General features: G+C 46.1%; 5 protein-coding genes across 7 annotated transcripts; 4 read left to right on the forward strand and 1 right to left on the reverse strand.

Annotated features, from left to right (window-relative positions):
* The first annotated feature begins 7 nt into the window (after positions 1-7).
* Positions 8-4,260, forward strand: LOC135625802 (pentatricopeptide repeat-containing protein At1g71460, chloroplastic-like). 3 transcript variants are annotated; one of them, XM_065130894.1, is made up of 3 exons: positions 8-2,530; positions 3,601-3,740; positions 3,843-4,260. In XM_065130894.1, exon 1 carries the CDS (start codon positions 32-34, stop codon positions 2,102-2,104), a length of 2,073 nt encoding a protein of 690 aa, XP_064986966.1. In that variant the 5' UTR covers positions 8-31; the 3' UTR covers positions 2,105-2,530; positions 3,601-3,740; positions 3,843-4,260. The 3 variants fall into 3 exon arrangements, with proteins under 3 accessions (XP_064986966.1, XP_064986972.1, XP_064986961.1); XM_065130900.1 differs by having other exon boundaries at positions 3,601-3,718; XM_065130889.1 differs by having other exon boundaries at positions 3,601-4,260.
* A 1,623-nt stretch (positions 4,261-5,883) lies between these two features.
* Positions 5,884-9,415, forward strand: LOC103978488 (two-component response regulator ORR2). The gene is made up of 5 exons (XM_009394296.3): positions 5,884-6,680; positions 7,614-7,696; positions 7,786-7,863; positions 7,973-8,043; positions 9,016-9,415. Exons 1-5 carry the CDS (start codon positions 6,524-6,526, stop codon positions 9,209-9,211), a joined length of 585 nt encoding a protein of 194 aa, XP_009392571.2. The 5' UTR covers positions 5,884-6,523; the 3' UTR covers positions 9,212-9,415.
* A 190-nt stretch (positions 9,416-9,605) lies between these two features.
* Positions 9,606-13,306, reverse strand: LOC103978487 (putative pentatricopeptide repeat-containing protein At5g08490). Its single transcript, XM_009394295.3, has one exon. It carries the CDS (start codon positions 13,028-13,030, stop codon positions 10,208-10,210), a length of 2,823 nt encoding a protein of 940 aa, XP_009392570.2. The 5' UTR covers positions 13,031-13,306; the 3' UTR covers positions 9,606-10,207.
* Positions 13,307-13,985: 679 nt separating this feature from the next.
* On the forward strand, positions 13,986-16,547 carry LOC135638693 (protein SUPPRESSOR OF GENE SILENCING 3 homolog). Its single transcript, XM_065151977.1, has 2 exons — positions 13,986-15,359; positions 15,430-16,547. The coding sequence occupies exons 1-2, from the start codon at positions 13,986-13,988 to the stop codon at positions 16,033-16,035; spliced, it is 1,980 nt and encodes a 659-aa protein (XP_065008049.1). The 3' UTR covers positions 16,036-16,547.
* LOC135638699 (protein SUPPRESSOR OF GENE SILENCING 3 homolog) lies at positions 16,046-16,475 on the forward strand. Its single transcript, XM_065151986.1, has 2 exons — positions 16,046-16,170; positions 16,247-16,475. Exons 1-2 carry the CDS (start codon positions 16,046-16,048, stop codon positions 16,473-16,475), a joined length of 354 nt encoding a protein of 117 aa, XP_065008058.1.
* Positions 16,548-19,109: the final 2,562 nt, after the last annotated feature.

A 19,109-nucleotide genomic window follows, 5' to 3' on the forward strand; every position in this document is an offset into this window, starting at 1 on the left:
TCTGCTAAGTTCCTTCCTCGTGCCACTTAGTATGGCTTCTTCCTTCCATTGCTCTCCCATGGATTCCAAAGCTTTGCTCGCCGCCAACTCCAAACCCCCCGTCTTCTTTCCTGCAGCCGTCGCCAAAGCCTCACCGAACCCTCCCTCCGATGCCTTCCGCTCCAAGCCCCGACAGCCTCCGGCCGTCCGAGCCCTCAAAGCCCCCAAATTTGCCGAAGCGGACGCCTTCCCGGACTCGCTCCCCCTCCATTCGAAGAACCCCCACGCCATCTACAAGGACATCCAGCGCTTCGCCCGCCTCGGCCAGCTGAAGAAGGCCCTCACCATCCTCGACTACCTCGAGCACCGCGGCGTCCCCGTGAACACCACCACCTTCTCCGCCCTCCTCGCCGCCTGCTCCCGCCTCAAGGCCCTCGCTTTCGGCCGCCAAATCCATGTCCACTTGAGGATACACGGGCTCGAGAGCAATGAGTTCATCCTCGCCAAGCTCGTCGAGATGTACGCCTCTTGCGGGTCGCCGGACGACGCAAGGCGGGTGTTCGCGGAGCTCTCTCCCAAGAGCGTGTACCCGTGGAACGCGCTGCTCAAGGGGAACGTCGCCGGCGGCCCCCGGTGGGGCCACGTACCGTTGGCTGTCTTCTCGGAGATGCGGGGAATGGGAGTGGATGCGAACGAGTACACGTTCTCGTGCCTGCTCAAGAGCTTTGCGGGCTCGCCGGCCTTCGCTCAGGGCACAAAGGCGCACGCTCTCCTGATCAAGAATGGATTTGCAAGTGCTTCTGTGCTCTTACAGACCTGTTTGATTGACATGTACTTCAAATGTGGCAAGACTCACATGGCGATGAAGGTCTTCGATGAAATTACCGAGAGAGACATTGTTCTTTGGGGAGCGGTGATAGCAGGCTTTGCGCACAATGGGTTGAGATGGGAGGCTTTGAAGTACTTGAGATGGATGGGAAGTGAAGGGATAGAGCCCAATTCGGTAATAGTAACATCAATTCTTCCAGTGATTGGAGAGCTCGCAGAACGGCATTTAGGCCGTGAGATTCATGCTTTTGTGTTAAAGAGGTTCAGGAACTATGACAAAATGGTATTTGTTCAATCAGGATTGATTGATATGTACTGCAAATGCAGGGATATGGTGTCGGGGAGGCGGGTTTTCTATGGGTCTAATGAGCGGAATGCAGTGTCATGGACTGCTCTGATGTCAGGATATGCATCAAACAGCAGGTTTGAACAGTCTCTGAGATCAGTTGTTTGGATGCAGCAGGAAGGAATCAAGCCAGATGTTGTCTCGATTGCAACAGCTGTCCCTGTTTGTGCCCAACTGAAGGCATTGAGACAAGGGAAGGAGTTACATGCTTATGCTGTGAAAAATTGGTTCTTACCAAATGTCTCCATGTCCACTTCGTTGATGACCATGTATTCAGCATGTGGAAACTTGGAGTATTCCTGCAGATTGTTCGATATGATGGAGAAAAAGAATGTCCTTGCTTGGACAGCCTTGGTTGATTCATACCTGAAGAATGGCTGCCCTTATGATGCATTGCATGTGTTTCGATCCATGCTCCAAGCTAACCGGAGGCCAGATGTTGTTGCATTAGCTAGGATTTTGAACACTTGCGGTGAGATAGGGGCATTAAAACTTGGGAGGGAAGCACATGGTCAACTGTTGAAAATGAAACTAGAGTCAGCACCTATTGCTATAGCAGAAGTAGTGAAAATGTATGGCAAATGCAGAGATGTTGAGACGGCAAGGAAGGTGTACGATAGGACCGAGACTAAAGGATCTCTAAGTTGTACATCTATTATAGAAGCTTATGGTTTTAACTCTCAGTACAAAGAAGCTATTTATCTCTTTAATTCAATGCTATTGAATGGTTTTGTTCCAAACCATTTCATGTTTGATGCAATCTTGAGAATTTATGAGAGAGCAGAGTCGGTTGATGCAGCTCTCAGAATATTTAATATGATGATCCAAGAGTATGATCTGAAGGCCTCCGAAGAAAATTATGACTGCATTATCAACCTTCTTACTCGTGTAGGTCGGATCAATGAAGCGCAGAAGTTTCTCTATTTAAGATCCATGTTGCTCTCTGTATGATGTGCATGTCACTTGATTTCTGGCTGGGGGTGCTTCCCTTGATATGGTCTATTTTCTGGAATCTGAACATTGAGTTGTTGATTTGGATCAGAGGGAACAGGTTCTTCAGATATCTAATCATTAGCAGCTGAACTGGCTGATACTTGAAAATGTTGTCCAATCTCTCAAGAACTTATTACTGTTCTATATGTTCATTGCAGCTGATGGATCCAGGGAGGGGAGGATCATTCCCGTTATGCCTAACAACATAAAGGATCCAAGTTTGCTGTGATTTAGTTTTTTATTTTTTTTGTTTAAAAATACCAGTTCTCCGGGAGCGTAGGGGAAACAATGTACATACTAGACAACTGAATTCCAAGTCTGAACTCCATCCCTAGCTGTTGAATTCTTCTTTTATTATTTGACACTACCAAGAATAGCATCACTGTAAGTTTTTCATCTTACTTTTTGATTTGAGTACAGCTTATCGGATGGCTAAGCAGGCTTAAACTGCTAAAACAGATTGTTCCTTCACTTTGATGTTTTGTATAATGATCTCGTTAGGTTGTTCTGATACAACCTGAAAGTTTTAACATATCTTTCTATTTTTGAAAACAAAAGGATGAAGCACCCATTTTTCTGACAATTTCTGATCTCTCTAACTCTTTTCCTGTATCAGCTGCATCAGCATATATTATCTATAAACCAAAATCTTTGTGAAGATATTATAGTGATCAATGTATTGTGTCTACAGTTTAAGTAATCAAAGGAACTAAATCATTTTTAGAACTAAAGCCTACTGCAATGCGATACATTTTGCAAGTAATAAAAAGAATCATGTCTATGATTCATGGTTGTAGAGATAAGAGGAAATATTTTCTTATCAATCAGAAAATATTTTTTCTCTCATATATTGTGATGGTAGCCTGTACAAAAGCGAAAAGCATTTGAGTGGGAACAGATGTTACACGAACCAGGACTTAGAATAAGAATTTTTAATTATGCCCAGCCTTAGCATTTGGATTTGTTGAAAATTTTGGAAGAGTTGATGATGAAATTTATGCAGAATATTATGTAGCTCCCCTTAAAGAATAATGATGAATTGATGATAACAAAAATGATACATTGATAATTATGTCAATTTTTGATATATCTATAAAAAGATGACTTGATTAGAATATAAAATTCTTGACAAAATTATGGAACAATCCTTTCTTTAGGTCTAACTATTTCTTTTTTTTTAATCCTTGAGAAGCAATTCAAGTAATGAGCATGAATCTTTAATGACCACAATCAGAGGCCTTCCTGTATCTCAAAGCAGCTGATGACTCCATTGCCTATAGAAATCTTGGCCTGCACATTTGGCTTTCAGCATTTTGCACTATGTATTCTGGTTCTTGTTATCAATCTGTAATATACTAATATGACAAGTTCATTGTTTGGTTAAATGCTTCATACTTCTTGCATGCCTGATTTCTGGTTTACATTGTCTTAATCTGTTGTAATTTTGTTCTCAGTGAGTATTAGCCTTAGAGAGGCAAAGACTGTCAGATCATGAAGAGGATCTCTTTGCTGCAGCAGCAGCTGCTGCTGGTTTCCATGTGATGAACAAAGAGAGAAGCCAGAATGCGTCAGGTTTTACGACAATGCTGTCGATGTACAGCCTAATAATTGCTCATCATGTCCCTATTCTCAAGTCAATTTGCTGGCCTGCCTGCTGTAGAGTTTGCATCATTTCTCCTCTCTCCTCTCTTCTCAGATTTGAAGCTTGGTTGGAGTCTGACCAGATCTTGAGCTGCAAGAGGTGAAACCATGTTGCTAAGTTGCTCATCTTTATGGAGCTATGGCTTGCAAGGAAGCATGCAAAGCTATTACAGATCTGTGAGAGTGTACCTACCACACTGTCCATCTCCTGCTGCTGCTGCTGCTGCTGCTACTACTGCTGAAATCTGAGGCACCAGTTACATTTGGGGTGCATGTAGTGGAGGAGCTAAGGAATCCCTTGTGAATGTAGCCAAGATACTTGGCTTTGTTTCAGAGGACAAAAACCTAATTGTGACTCTTAGTTCTTCATCTTTGGCCATAGAATCTATTATGTTATGGTCATCTTCATGTACTACTAATCTTTACTAGAATATTGTTGGTGTCCTATGAGCAATGCACAAAATTGCCTACAAGCTTTGGACATCATACTGCAGCTTCAATTACACAAGCAATCACCCAAGCAAGTCATGTTTGATCTTGGGTGATAGAGTGTTCATGAATGATCTTTGCAATGTGAGGCAAGAGGGAGACTTTTTTCTTGGACTACTTCAATCAGAAGTACAGCATCTTCTCTTGTATGCTTTGGACCATTACCCTACTTCTGGTGACAAGCCAGTGTAGCCTTCCCTCCGGTTGAAGGACCTGATGTGGTGAGGCTTTCAAACAACAAAAATAAGGAGAAGACAAGAGAGAGAGAGATGGGTGCTGAAAGCTAATTTGCATCTCGACAGCAGTAGGTTTTGAAGCAACAAAAACAAGGAGAAGACAAATATGAGAGAGAGAGAGAGATGTGAGAGTTGGATGCTGTAAGCTAAATTGCATCTGGGCAGCAGAAGGTGTGGTAAGAGGAGTCAGTGACTGCAACAGAAGTTTGCAGAGTAATGACCAAAGAAATAATAGTGGAATTGACACTGAATATAATATAAGATGACAAGAAATTAAGAAATTTTTATCCCAAAGACTGATCCATAAAAAAAAAAAACACAACCGAAGATCAAATTATATGATAGCAACTAAAAAGAGGGGGGACATTTCATTGTCTTATTTCCTTAGATCCATGTGCAGGTCAAGATGCTTAAGAAGACAGCGAATCTAGTTGAAGCTCCGGAAAATGGCTGCAAAGATCTCACCACCAGAATCCATCGTCTGACCTGTAACTTTCACGGTTATTCCATCGCAGATATATGCTAGATATGATGTCTCTTTTAAGATCTTGTGATTCCTCAAACAAAGGTTCGAGGGATGACCGCTGCAACGCCAACCACCACCTTCTCATCTCCGTCCCCACTCCACACATTCTTCCTTTCATGAATAGGTTTCTGTAGCTTCATGACGCCATCCCACTTCACGCAGTCTTCGGCTTTAATACAAAGTGCAGATCACAGGAATCAGTGGAGGACTTGGGGTTCTACAGTGTTGTTGGTAGAAATGGAATTGATCTTTTAATCATGCTTTTGTTTGCTATATGATATCAGCATGCATAAATGATCTCTGTATCCAACACACAGGATAGGGAAATATGTGTAACAAATCAAGAGAATTATTTACTCTACAGCTACTCCTTTTGACTCAGCTGTTCACTGAAGAACAAGTGGTCAGAATGAATGACCATTATTTTGTCTCATGCTAATCTAATGGTTTATACAAGGAAAACAGTATGATCTGCTACTTGAGCAGCTTGGCATCAGCTTTTATCTCTTTTTCTTTTATGTAATATAAGGATGTTTTAGTGTGCATATAATCAGAGAGAGAGAGAGAGAGAGAGAGAGAGAAGTCAACCATATCAGGGAGATGCCAGAAGAGGGAAACAAATACCAACCATTTGCCCAGAGAAATCAGCAGGAAGGATTTGTTTCATTGCTAAGCTATGGGCTGATAACATCCATAGGAAGAGAAGAAATCAGCAGGAAGGATTTGTTTCATTGCTAAGCTATGGGCTGATAACATCCATAGGAAGAGAGAGAGAGAGAGAGAGAGAGAGAGAGAGAGAGAGAGTATATATGCAGTGGAGGGCTTCCAACTAGTGAGGACTGTTAGCTGCTTGTTATTGCGGCAGCTATTTAGATGCCTCCGGGGGTCGATGTGATCTTGTTCTACCTTCCTTTGGCATGCGTCTCTGGTTTCTCTCTCTAGGGCTATGGTGGGTGCAGTAGTGTAGATTGATGTGAGGCTTACTGCATGCATGCAGCTGAAATCCCAGCATCAGAACAAGTAGCTCATGGAATTCTTCACATCGCTGTTTGGAGATCACATCAATTGAAGAGTAGTTTCGTGATCATTCATGCCTCCAGGTTTTTACCCAAGCAGATTCGTATCTGCGTGAGAAAAGGAACGAGGGCTTCAACAGTGGGAGTGGGAGCGGGAGGAGGAGGAGGAGAGGCTGTCGCTTGAAGCCATGCGTGGGGTTGATGTCGCGAATCCAATGGCAGGAAAGATTCCCCCCGACAACAAAATCTAGGGGAGGAAAGCATTCCGTTCCCCTCCCGAGGGGGCCCCACGCACACAACACGCGAAGGGTCCCACCATCGCCTTCCGCTTTCCTTATAAGAGCTTCGACTCGCTCACCATCCCCTCCGGCCTCTGGGATTGATCTCCTCCTCCTCTCTGCCGCATGCATGATAGAATTCTTGCGTTGGACTCTGCGGTGAGTGAGTTGCAGGTAGATAGAGGAGGAAGATGAGCATGGAGGAGGTGGAGGAGGCGAGAGAGGAGGGGAGTCATGGCAGCATGTTTGAGGGAGGGGTGGAGGTGAGGGTGTTGGTGGTGGATGACTCCCCGGTGGACAGACGGGTGGTGGAAGGGTTGCTCAAGAGGAGTGGAGCCATGTTTCAAGGTGAGATCAGTGAGCAGGAGATGGTGTTATGCCCTTCTTTTTTTTCTGTGGTTTCAGATTTGGTTGGTGTCTTCTATGATCAATTCATTCTTTCGTTTTCCCTTTTTGTCTTTTTAGCTCCTTCTGTTATCTTTTTTCTCTTAGATTATTCTAAGCTTTTTCAAAGAAATAAAGTTATCTTAGAATTTGGCATGTTTTATTGGTGTAGTGATTACTTCTCCTTTCTTCTCTCTTCTGTTTAGTGTTTGCTGTACAAATTCAAAGTTCTTCAGTCTCTCTCTCTCTCTCTCTAAAGACACATCTTCTATCTCTTTCAATAACCCCAGTGCTGGATGTTCTTTCGTTTGCTAAAAATCTGTACTTGAAATGTGGATTGGTCTGTGTGTAGTCTGAGGACTATCTGTAGTATGCATCTCTTGAAACTGGACCACTATCTTCTGAGGTATATTTTTTGGGGACCATTCAGAATCTAGTAGCAAATATGCATCTTTCCATCAGTAAAATCTCTATTTTCCACTGGCAATTGCATTGTTAAGGTTCTTCCATGTATGATTATGAAAGAAAAATGTGATCTATATCTACACAAAAATTGGTTTCCAACTTTTGCAGAACATACATGAGGGATTTTGATCTATCTTTTAGTTTGCTCTGCAACTGTTGCCGACAGATCTAAGTTCAAAAGTTCAAAGCATTTAGTTATGCTTTGTCCATTGACAGATTTGTTTCAATCATTTTGATGGGACTAACTAAAATCAAGCATTAGGAAGCAATCTATAATGATGAAACTAGAAATTTTTCATGTGATAATTTGGTAAGTCGATTTCACCAGCAATCAACATTCTTTTGTTGCTACTGTCAATTCCAATTGAAAGTTTCATTTCTAATTGGAAGACTTCCAAAGCCTGATTCCTCAAACAAGCTATTCTCATGCAGTCATAGCTGTCGATAGCGGAAAAAGAGCCATGGAAGTTCTTGGATTGACTGAAGGGAAGGAGGCTGAACAGCCTACTGTTGATGTAAGTCACATTGTCGATCGAAAAAAAATGGCAATCTTGCAGAAAGATTATGTAGTTCAACTTTGCAGTAACTCTAAAAAATAATGTAGGATCCAAAGATAGACATAATCCTCACCGATTACTGTATGCCGGAAATGACTGGTTATGATCTTCTAAAGGCTGTCAAGGTATGATGCTTCATTTTCCCTCTGCTTCACATTTCTAGTCATATCTATTGCTGTTAATCATAAGCAATTCTTGATATTGCTTTTGTCACATATCTGTCTTAAATTTCAGGAGCAGAGCAGTCAAAAACCTATTCCTGTGATCATAATGTCATCAGAGAATGAGCCACAGAGAATCAGCAGGTCTGTAGCTTCCTTAATTTTCATTTCCAGTCCATATGATGTTAATATGAGATCATATCAAACAATCTGTTTTTAGCACAAATATGAACAAATCTAGATACAAAACTCGGTAGCCAAGCAAACATTTTATACAGATACCTAACCACAGCTCATTATCAAATATCTGTTATCTGAAAAGATTTGGCCTAATTCTTCTTCTTTCTGTCACTATAACAACTACAAAGCAAGTCAAGTTAATCCAAGAATGAGAAAGTAGAAACTAGCTTTCTATGTACGCATTGATCTTAGATCCCCATAATTTAATGAACCATTATAATCACAGACAAGCAAGTTTCTATTACATTGGTCACTTTGAAGCCTTTCTTGGTCCTAAGGAAACCAATAGACTTTCTAGGCATGCCATGTGTTATCTTTCAGGATATATATATAATCTAGGATAGAATGATTTTTCCTTCTAAAGTAGGATAGAGTTGTGGATTGAGAGGTACACTGGATGGACAGAAAAACTTGATTCAAGCTTTGCTTTTATGATTTGCCAACTAGATATTGGTTAACTTTTGTTGAATAGTTCCTTTTCTTCAATGACATTGATGTTCCCCAAACTTAAAGCAAGCTATGAAATGATTGTGGATATGAAGATCCAATTGTGTGGTTGATATGCAAAAGAAATCACTGCAGTCAAAAAGTTTTTAGCTAGAAAATTATCAGAGTAAACTTATCATTTTACCTTTTATCATTGTCCATCGACATATCATATGCTTTTCCTATCCACCCATCTGAACTGGCATCAAACAACATAGTCAACAACTTATCATATGCTTTTCCTATCCACCATCTCCATGACTTCTGGAATCTGCTTTTCCTGTTGAATTGTCCTTCTGGTCCTTGCTTTTAGCTAAACTGAAGATTTTGATGTTTCTTCCTCGACTAATGCCAGCAACACCAATTGATCGCCCATTTGTTTCATTGTAGGTGTCGAGCTATTGGCGCTGAGGATTATCTTCTTAAACCTCTTCAAACAAATGATGTGCTGAGACTGAGGGATTATGTTCGACCGACAGCGTTATCACCCAAAACAGGCACCAAAAGGAAGATCGCAATAGAAATGATGGCTGAGAACAGTGGTTCGGAGAGGAGACCATGCCTTGCTGGGTTGGCAGTGGCCTGATGATAATCATTCAAGCATGATAAGGAGGCTCTCATGCTGTAACAACAATTTAGTGCCTATCATAATATATCCCACCTCTCCTTGTGCTCTCAGTAGTGAGTTTGCTTGTTGGTGTGAGTGGATGAATCAATTACAGACAACTGTTCTTCTGAGTTCTTGTGAATGTTCTCCTAATTAAATTCCATAAAAGTTCTGATTCTTCTAGACTTGTCTGCTTGCATTGGACTGTCAATTTTAACTCCTTAATTCTGTGTCTATAAGGGTGCTTCTTTGCAACCTGAAGATTTTTACTACCACCTGAATGTTTATCTGATAAAATAACCTTGTGTTGTAAGATCTTACAGGTTCCAACACATCATTATTTCTGTCTGACTCACCATAATCACAAACCCAATTCAGTAAATATTCTTTTCCTCCACTAAATCAAATTTTAGATTACTCCTACACTGATACCACCAAACATTGAATGTTTGATGCACCAAGATCTTGCACTACTGTTCTTGAGGAATCTCAAATGACACTGAGTTGATCTTAATCAAAAACTCTTTTCTCTGCTGCCACAGATATTAAACAGCACTTGTTATTAGAACTAGAAGCAGCTAATCCAATAGAATGCCAGCTTTATGATCAACATTTTGTTTCCACCAAGGAGAAAACTTCAACTAAAAGTTCTCAGATTATCATTATAACTGATTTCATTTATAATCAGCTAACGCTTTTTTCAGGCAACATCCGTGTAGTTGAGGCATCACCGACTACTATATGTTTACTTTGTTCTTGTGTATGTTGCTCTGGAGGCCTGAGTAATATATAAATTGTGGGAGATATAGCGAAGATATTAGATGATCAAGAGCAGGGAAATCTGTCAGTTTGTTCAAATGCAAATCCTTTCCATTGGCTCTTTCATCAGCTGATCCAAAGTCCTCCGTGTATTGTAAATGAAGGTTCTTTTTCGATGAGATAGATCACCAGCCACAAGTCCATATCTCTTCATTGTCAGTTTGCTCGAATGCAAATCCTTTCCATTGGCTCTTTCATCAGCTGATCCAAAGTCCTCAGTGTACTGTAAATTAAGGTTCTTTGTGGATGAGATAGATCACCAGCCACAAATACATGCCTCTTCATTGAAACCTCAAGCCAGCTGCATCCTGCTGGCTTCTTGAGGTCTCTGGTCTTCATCAGTCTCCTGACCTGCTCAACACCTTCCCACCTCCCATCTGCAGCATATATATTTGACATCACCACATAGTTTCCAATGTTTTCAGCCTCAGCATCAAATAACTGATCTGCCACCATCCGCCCAATTTCCACCTCCTTGTGGATTTTACATGCTCCCAGCAGCGTACCCCACACATTGGCATTAGCCTCACAGGGCATGTCCAATATAAACTCATAAGCTTCTATCAGTTGTCCTCTTCGAGCAAGAAGATCCACCATACAGGCATAGTGCTCCATTGTAGGTCTAATACCATGAATCTCAATTGTGGACTTGAAAAGCCTCCACCCAACATCAATTAACCCTGCATGACTGCAAGCTGACAGAACAGCAGTCATGATAACATGATCTGGTTTTACATGGGCTTCAAGCATATCAGAGAAGACTCTGATTGCCTCTTCTGCCAATCCATGCATTGCATAGCCACCAAGCATAGCAGTAAAGGTTACCAAGTCCTTCTTGGGGCTTGCCTGAAAGAGTTTGTATGCATCATCTAAGCTTCCACATTTCGAGTATGAATCTAAGAGAGCACCTTCGAGGTGAATGTCGTATAGAGAAGTACGGATCACATAGCCATGACACTGCCTTACCAGACAAGGAGAAGCCAGACGTGCACAAGCTGGAAGAATGCTCATGATGCTCAGAGCGTCAGGTCTCATGCCCTCACTCTGCAACTGATGAAACAGAGTAAATGCAAGATCACTGCAATCGTTCTGAGCATAAGCTTGCACCATGAGATTCCAAGTTGTGAGATCCTTTTCACACATCTGACCAAAGACCATCTCTGCATCCTCTGAACGACCATGCTTCAGATAGCCTGAGATCATTGTATTGCCTGTGATGACATTCCTTCCTGTCAAGTTCAAGAAGGTTCTATGTGCACCCTCAGTGCTCCCACACTTTGCATATGCATCAAGTATCGCATTTCCAACAGTAATATGACTCACGAAACCAGCACGAAAGGAATAAGCATGAGCTTCTCTGACCTTTCTTATGCCATATGTAGTGCTTGCCCGAAGAACACTCAAAATTGTTATAGAGTCAGGTTGTATCCCTTCGCAAATCATTCGAGTCAGGAGGTCAGCAAACTTCTCCAACTGTTCATTATTGATACAAGCTGAAAGCATTGTGTTCCATGATATTATATCTTTCTTATTAATACCCCTAAAAGTTTGTAGTGCATCCACTATGTCACCGCACCTTCCATAGAAATCAACGATAGCATTCCCTAAAGATGTTTCCTGGCACAGTAGATTCTGCCGAATAACATAACCATGGATCTTCCTTCCCCCTTCTACATCATACAGTTGAGCACATACAGGAAGAATGCTTAGGAAAGTAACTGAGTCAGGTTTTGTGCTACCGATCAGCAACTGCTGAAGTAAATCTAATGCCTTTGAGGTCCACCCGTTGATGGCATATCCAGCAATCATGGTGTTCCATGTCACGAGGTCCCATGAATCCAATCTACCGAAGATATATTCAGCTCTCTTCATGTCTCCAACCTTTGAATAATGCGTCAGAAGTGAATTACAAATAGAAAGTTGCACATCTAAACCATGCCGCAGAATGTAACAGTGGAATTCATTTCCACGATGCCAGCCACCTTCCGTGAATGCACAGATAGGAAGAACAGTCACAAGTGTTGTATCATTCGGCAAGAAATTCATCGACACCATCCGAGAGAACAGTCGGAATGCCTCAGCAAATAACCCACACTGAGAGTACCCTCCAATCAAGGAATTCCATGATACCGTGTCCTTCGAAGATATGAGCGAGAACACTTTGTGAGCATCATCGATGATGCTACCGCATTTTGCGTACATCGACACAAGTGCATTTCCCACCAAAGTATCAGTGTCTAATCCAATCTTGATCACGTAAGCATGGACACCTTGCCCTGTCTTCAGAACGTTTAGCTTGGCGATAACCGGAAGGATCACAGCAATAGTCACCGCAGTAGGCTTGACACCCTCGACACCACACCCATGCATGGAGTGGAACAAACGCATCGCGTCCTCGGAAAGCCCGGCACGAGCATATCCCGTCAACAGCACGTTCCAAGTGACCGAATCTCGCTGACCCACCTCCTCGAAAACCTGGCAAGCATCACGCAGCGCTCCAAATCCGGCATACATGTCGATCATCGCCTTCTGGACCGCCACGATCCCCGCGAATCCCGCCTTCACGGCAAACCCATGGACGGCCCGTGCGTGTCCAGCGACACGAAGCGCCGCCGCGGACTTGACGACGGCGGCGAGCGCAAAGCCATCGGGCCTGAGCCGGGCGCCAAGCATTCGCACGAACACGGAGAGCGATGCCTGGTAATCGCGGCCCGACGTATGGGCCCTGATCGTCTGGTTGCATGTTCGGAGGTCGGGTACGGGCATTTCGTCGAGCAGGTAGCGGGCGGTCTTGACGGGCGATCGTTCACGGGGCATTCCGAAGCCATGACAGGAGGCAAGTGGTTCAGCGGAGAGGGATCTAACGACAATGGATGTTGGAAGAGGGCGAGCCGAAGGGTTGGGATCCGAGGAGAAGAAGGTGACGACGGGCTTGGAACTCGGTCGGACGGCTACCTTGCGAGTCCAAATCGGGACCATCAAAGCATAGCATGGCAACTTCTTCTTCGCCTACAGACGCATCCTGATGCGTTTACAAGGGTGGATATGACTCCACGTTGGCTATCCGAGAAGGCTTATTATCCATCTAAATGTCATGCACAAAATACAATAGCAATTTACGGACCCATATCGAGCCATGCAACATATATCACTTGGTTACGTTAGCCATATCCATATCCATATCCATATCCATATCCCAAGGCCTAAGTGACCATATGTCGCCGTTTAGACATAGGAAAACCTCTATATATTTGGCCCATTAATTACCAAACTGGAAAGTCTCGTCTTGCTCGATCAAGAGGATTAAAAATCTTCTTTGCATAAAAGACCATCAGAACACTAAATGTAGTCGAATAAAGCAGCTTAAAACTCGAATGGAAAGATGAAACGTAGGAAAGACGGATCCATCCTCAAAATCTTATCCTTGGAACGGATCGACGGCCGTGATTCAGCCACCAGCTGCTGCGTTTGGAGTCTTCTCTCCTCTATAAAAAGGCTTCGTCGGCGAGTCTCTCCACTTCCTTGCGTACGTGATGTTCTCTTTGCTTTCTTAGCTTCCCTTGGCGCGGGCGACAGAGAGTCTCATCCACCTCGATCAACCTTTTGGCGCTCCGAGCACAATTGGAGGTGTTCTCTTTGGCCTTCCTTTTCGAGTTTTCCCTCTCTCTCTCTCTAAAAAACCTTCAATTGGGTTGCATACTCTTATGTACTTCTGTCCTTTAAATCATTTTTGGGTTGACTATTTTATGGTTCTTTGATGCTTGATAAGTTTATGCTTTAGATTTACCTTATAGATGAGCAGTTATTATTCTGCTGGGGGTTGAATGTATAGGTATATGAATGATTTCTAATATTCACAAATCGTATAAATGTAGAATGTGATAGAAACATCCTGCATAATGGTGCAGAATATGTATCTGATGTTGTAAGAGCTATGGTGGTGCAGAAGGTGACTGCTAACATGGACTCAGCAAATACTAGAAAGGATGGAGGTGTTGGTGGTAATATTCCACCACGGGGGAGAAGTGCTGAAGAGCCTGATGCTGGAGAAGGCAACGCTGCTGTTGATGACCCGAACAAGGACAAGGAAAGTGTAGGGAAGGACTCACAGGAGGATGGATGGCAGGTGTACACAAGGAAATCCAGGAGGAGGAGAGCTAGACGTGCCTCATTGAAACCTTGGGGTTCTTCTGTTTCTTCACCAAAAGCTGGTTGGTCTTCTGGTAAGGATTGTGCTCCATTGGAACCTTGGGGTTCTTCGATTTCTTCACCAAAAGCTGGTTCGTCTTCTGGTAAGAAGGATTGTGCTCCATTGGAACCTTGGGGTTCTTCAATTTCTTCACCAAATGCTGGTTCGTCTTCTGGTAAGAAGGATTGTGCTCCATTGGAACCTTGGGGTTCTTCGATTTCTTCACCAAAAGCTGGTTCGTCTTCTGGTAAGAAGGATTGTGCTCCATTGGAACCTTGGGGTTCTTCAATTTCTTCACCAAATGCTGGTTCGTCTTCTGGTAAGAAGGATTGTGCTCCATTGGAACCTTGGGGTTCTTCGATTTCTTCACCAAAAGCTGGTTCGTCTTCTGGTAAGAAGGATTGTGCTCCATTGGAACCTTGGGGTTCTTCAATTTCTTCACCAAATGCTGGTTGGTCTCGTGGAAACAACAGTCTCCAAAACAATAGTCGGCCTCTTGGCAGAGGTAATTATAAGCAGAAACCACGGCACATGGCTTCAGCTCCGGTTATACCTCCGCCTCTGCCACATGGCTGGCAGTGCGCAACAAGGTTTGGACCATCTAGTTCTCGATCGAAGGTAGAAGAAGACTGTCATGTTGAGGTTGCTGATGCGAAGGAGGAGGAGGAGGAAATAGTCGATGACAGCGATGATGATCTCACTAGCTATTATGATACTGATGCAAGTCAAAGGGGCCACGAGACCAGAAGGAAGAACAAATGGCTGCAGAAATTTTTTGGAGAGATGGATGATCTGACGGCCGAAGAAATTAGTGATCCAACCAGAGAATGGCAGTGTCCTGCATGCCACGGTGTTCCTGGTGCCATCCGCCGTTACAAGGGCCTGCAGCGTCTTGTGAGCCATGCAAAGACACAGAAGAAGGCCCGACTAAAGCTTCATGGAGAGTTTGCTTCAATGTTGGAAGAAAACCTTGGCCGTAGAGGAGCTTCTGCCGCACCTGCCGGTAAAGTGTTTGGCAAATGGCAGGGGCCGAAGAACATGACGACCGATCATGAGATAGTCTGGCCTCCAGCGGTGATTGTCATGAACACCCGACTCGATCATGATGAGAACGAAAAGGTACTTGTACTTGAGGATTGCTATTTTGCGAACTTGTGTTCCGATTCATGTTACTGTTGTTCTGCTACAGTGGATTGGGATGGGAAACCAAGAGCTCCGCGACTGTTTCAGCTCATATGATGTAGTGAAGGTCCGCCATTCCTATGGCCCTAATGGGCACCGTGGGATGAGCGTTTTGATCTTCGAAGCCACTGCGACGGGCTACTTGGAGGCCGAGCGGCTGCACAAGCATTTTGCAGAGCAGGGAACCGATAGGGATGCATGGGCACACCCTTGCCCGAGGTTTTGTGCAGGTGGTAAGCGGCAGCTGTATGGTTACTTGGCCCGGAAAGAAGACATGGATTCCTTCAACCGCCACCGTCATGGTAGATCTCGTCTGAAGTATGAGATGAGATCATATCAGGAGAAGGTTGTGATCCCGACGAAGCAAATGCGTGAGGACGCTAAGCAACTCCCCAGGCTCGAGAAGAAGGTCATGAGGCGAGAGCGACAGTACCAGACCCTCGAACAAACCCTCGATGACGTAACCCAGCTATTGCATCAGGTCATGGAAGAAAACAGCGCTGTGAAGCTTAGGGCCAAGCTCCAGCATGAAGAACACAAAGCACAGGTGATCTTATTCTTCATGACCTCTGTTCCACGATCACTTTGGACTTTGATCTTTGCATTGGCTTAATGATGTTTAGATGGACAACCAAGAGAGATTTCTCAAGGAACAAATGGACAAGATGACTAAAGAGAAAGAGAGGAATTTTGAGAAGCAGCTGCAGGAGGAGCGTGCAAAGGCAAAAGATTCAGATCAGAGGTTCAGGTAAAGCTTAAGTTATCTACGAACACTTTCGTAATCTTTATGATGATGACTGTGACGGTCATAGAAATATATACAGGAACGAAGAGATCGAAAGGTTCATCAATAGCCAAGTTAAAGAGGTGGAGAAATTTGAGGCAGACAGAGAGAAGCTGAAGCATGCACATGAGCAGAAGAAGTTGGAACTGAAGAAGAGACGTCAAGCAGAGAAAGTCGAGCTGGCGAAGGAGTTGGATGCTGCGCTGACAAAGTTGATGGAGAAATACACTCCTGCTGGTTTCCATGCCTCCTCCACCAGTAGCTCTTAGAGGTTTTAGGAGAAGAGGAATCGTGTACAGAATCTTTCTTTCATTTGGAAAAGACATAAACATGAGAGAGTCCACTTGATCTCTGTATTACTAAACTTGTGTGAAATTAGAAGTCCTCTCTGTTTGCAGGCAGTGGACATTCTTTTATCACTGTGGTAAACAACCTTGAGCCGTGGTTTCGGGGCCGACGTGGCTCGGTTCGGGTCCGGAAGGCGGGATCTTCCCGGTGCGGCCCTAGGGTTCGCCGAAGGAGTCGACCACGGTGGTCCAATGGGGACGGGATCAGCCGACTCCGTCGGAGGGGGCTCCTCGGCTGGGCGCGCGCTCCGTCTACGGTCCTGCACACAGGTTGGGTCGGGAGACGCGATCCGACCCCTCCGACGATCGTGTCGGTAGGTGGTGGAGGGGGTAGAAAGGAGAACAGGAGTTTGAGGTGTCTCCCTGGTGTTTTCTCTCCTCCGTCGTCCGTCCGATCCCCCTGCTCGTTCAGAGTGCGATGGTATTTATAGGGGAGCTTGTCGCTGTTTGATGTGCCAGCTTGCAGGGGCAGATGGTGGTGTCTGACATTGGTTTGGCGTGACGTGAAAAACCGAGCCTAAGTGGGTGTTAATGTGCCTCGGGCTGTGTTCTGGTCCGTTTGAATGGGTACCGTCGCGCCGATCGAGGTGTGAGGCGCGACTGACGTCAATCGAGTCTTATTGTAATTACTATCCTCATCATATTCCCCCCTGGAAAGAAGCTATGCGTCGGTCGTTGTAACGGGAGTCCGAGGCATGGCTTTAGCTTTCTGACGGGCTGGCCGCGTAGGCGCGGTCTCGGGGGCATGAAGCCGAGGGGCATGACGTAGGCGGGCTGGCCGCGCAGGTGTGTCTCGGGGACATGAAGCCGAGGAACACGACGCAGGTAGACTGGCCTCGTAGGTGTGTCTCGAGGAGCATGGAGCCGAGGAGCACGACGCAGGCGGGCTAGCCGCGTAGGCGTGTCTCAGGGAGCATAGGGCCGAGGAGCACGACGCAGGCGGGCTGGCCGCGCAGGTGTGTCTCGGGAGGCATGGAGCCGAGAAGCACGACGCAGGCGAGCAGGCCGCGCAGGTGTGTCTCGGGAGGCATGGAGCCGAGAAGCACGACGCAGGCGGGCAGGCCGCGCAGGTGTGTCTCGGGAAGCATAGAGCCGAGGAGCACGACGCAAGCGGGCTGACCGCGCAAGTGTGTCTCGGGAGGCATGGAGCCGAGGAGCATGACGCAGGCGGGCTGGCCGCGCAGGTGTCTTGGGAAGCATGGAGCCGAGGAGCACGACGCAAGCGGGCTGGCCGCGCAGGTGTGTCTCAGGAGGCATGGAGCCGAGGAGCACGACGCAGGCAGGCTGGCCGCGCAGGTGTGTCTTGGGAAGCATGGAGCAGAGGAGCACGATGCAGGCGGGCTGGCCGCGCAGATGTGTCTCGGGGGCATGAAGCCGAGGAGCACAACGCAGGCGGGCTGGCCGCGCAAGTGTGTCTCGGGAAGCATGGAGCCGAGGAGCACGACGCAGGCGGGTTGGCCGCGCAGGTGTGTCTCGGGGGCATGAAGCCGAGGAGCACGACGCAGGCGGACTGGCCACATAGGTGTGGTCTCGGGCATCATGCGGCCGAGTAGCACAACGCAGGCGAGCAGGCTGCACAGGTGTGGTCTCGGGCAACACGCGGTCGAGTAGCACGACGCAGGCGGGCAGGCCGTGCAGGTGTGGTCTCGGGCAACACGCGACCGAGGGATGCAACTCAGGTGGGCAAGCCGCCCTGAGGTTTGCTCGGTAGTCTGTGGTCGAGGAGCTCGGCGTAGGCGGGTTGCGACCGAGGGATGCAACTCAGGTAGGCAGGCTGCCCTGAGGTGGGCTCGGCAGTCTGTGGCCGAGGAGCTCGACGTAGGCTGGCTGCGGCCGAGGGATGCAACTCAGGTGGGCAAGCCATCCTGAGGTTTGCTCGGTAGACTGTGGCCGAGCCGTGTAGATTCAGAATATTTTAAGCCATGAGTCGAGAGGGGGTCAGGTAGATACTGGACCTTGGCTCGAAAAAGCCTGGGGCATGGCTTGGATTTCTTTTCATGAGGACTACATGGGGTAGCCATCGCGGGTGCTTGACCTCTGTTATGGAGCTCGCGATCGGGGGCCGTCCCTTCTCCTCACGGTCGCCCAGGCCTCCGCGGCGATGTACCGGTTAGCGCGCTGGAGCATCTCTGGCACCGTGGTGGGAGGTTGCTCCGCGAGGGACCAGAGGAATCTGAAAAGTCGCAGGCCTATCATGAACGCCTAGAGAGGGGTGAGTGTCCGGCTGGCCTCGGATTTGCGTGGCAAAGCGATCCACAAAATGAGGGAGGGGCTCGTCCTCCCTTTGTTTGAGTCCAAGGAGTAGTGCCGCGGAGGGCTTCGGCCGTGCATAGGCCACAAAGTGGAGCTCGAAGTCCTTGACGAGCTGGTCGAAGGAAGGGATCGTTCCGGTCTTTAAGGCGCCATACCATGCGCGGGCTGACCCTCTTGGAGTGGTAGGGAACGCTCTGCACATTAAGGCATCAGAGGTTCCGCATAGCGCCATTTGGGCGCGAAAAGCAGCTGCATGGTCCGCCGGGTCGGTGGAGCCATCGTAAGCGTCCAGAGAGGGGAGCT

This window comes from Musa acuminata, chromosome BXJ1-3, assembly GCF_036884655.1.
Source record: "Musa acuminata AAA Group cultivar baxijiao chromosome BXJ1-3, Cavendish_Baxijiao_AAA, whole genome shotgun sequence".
NCBI classification, from domain to species: domain Eukaryota; kingdom Viridiplantae; phylum Streptophyta; class Magnoliopsida; order Zingiberales; family Musaceae; genus Musa; species Musa acuminata.

Excerpts from the sequence above, each read along its gene's own strand:
- LOC135638699 (XM_065151986.1), top strand. The coding sequence starts at position 16,046 with ATGGACAACCAAGAGAGATTTCTCAAGGAACAAATGGACAAGATGACT. Across the intron at positions 16,171-16,246 it reads GATTCAGATCAGAGGTTCAG|GAACGAAGAGATCGAAAGGT; the intron begins GTAAAGCTTAAG and ends AAATATATACAG.
- LOC135638693 (XM_065151977.1), top strand. The coding sequence starts at position 13,986 with ATGGTGGTGCAGAAGGTGACTGCTAACATGGACTCAGCAAATACTAGA. Across the intron at positions 15,360-15,429 it reads ATCATGATGAGAACGAAAAG|TGGATTGGGATGGGAAACCA; the intron begins GTACTTGTACTT and ends GTTCTGCTACAG.
- LOC103978487 (XM_009394295.3), bottom strand. The coding sequence starts at position 13,030 with ATGGTCCCGATTTGGACTCGCAAGGTAGCCGTCCGACCGAGTTCCAAG.
- LOC135625802 (XM_065130889.1), top strand. The coding sequence starts at position 32 with ATGGCTTCTTCCTTCCATTGCTCTCCCATGGATTCCAAAGCTTTGCTC.
- LOC103978488 (XM_009394296.3), top strand. The coding sequence starts at position 6,524 with ATGAGCATGGAGGAGGTGGAGGAGGCGAGAGAGGAGGGGAGTCATGGC. Across the intron at positions 6,681-7,613 it reads GAGTGGAGCCATGTTTCAAG|TCATAGCTGTCGATAGCGGA; the intron begins GTGAGATCAGTG and ends ATTCTCATGCAG. Across the intron at positions 7,697-7,785 it reads CTGAACAGCCTACTGTTGAT|GATCCAAAGATAGACATAAT; the intron begins GTAAGTCACATT and ends AAAATAATGTAG.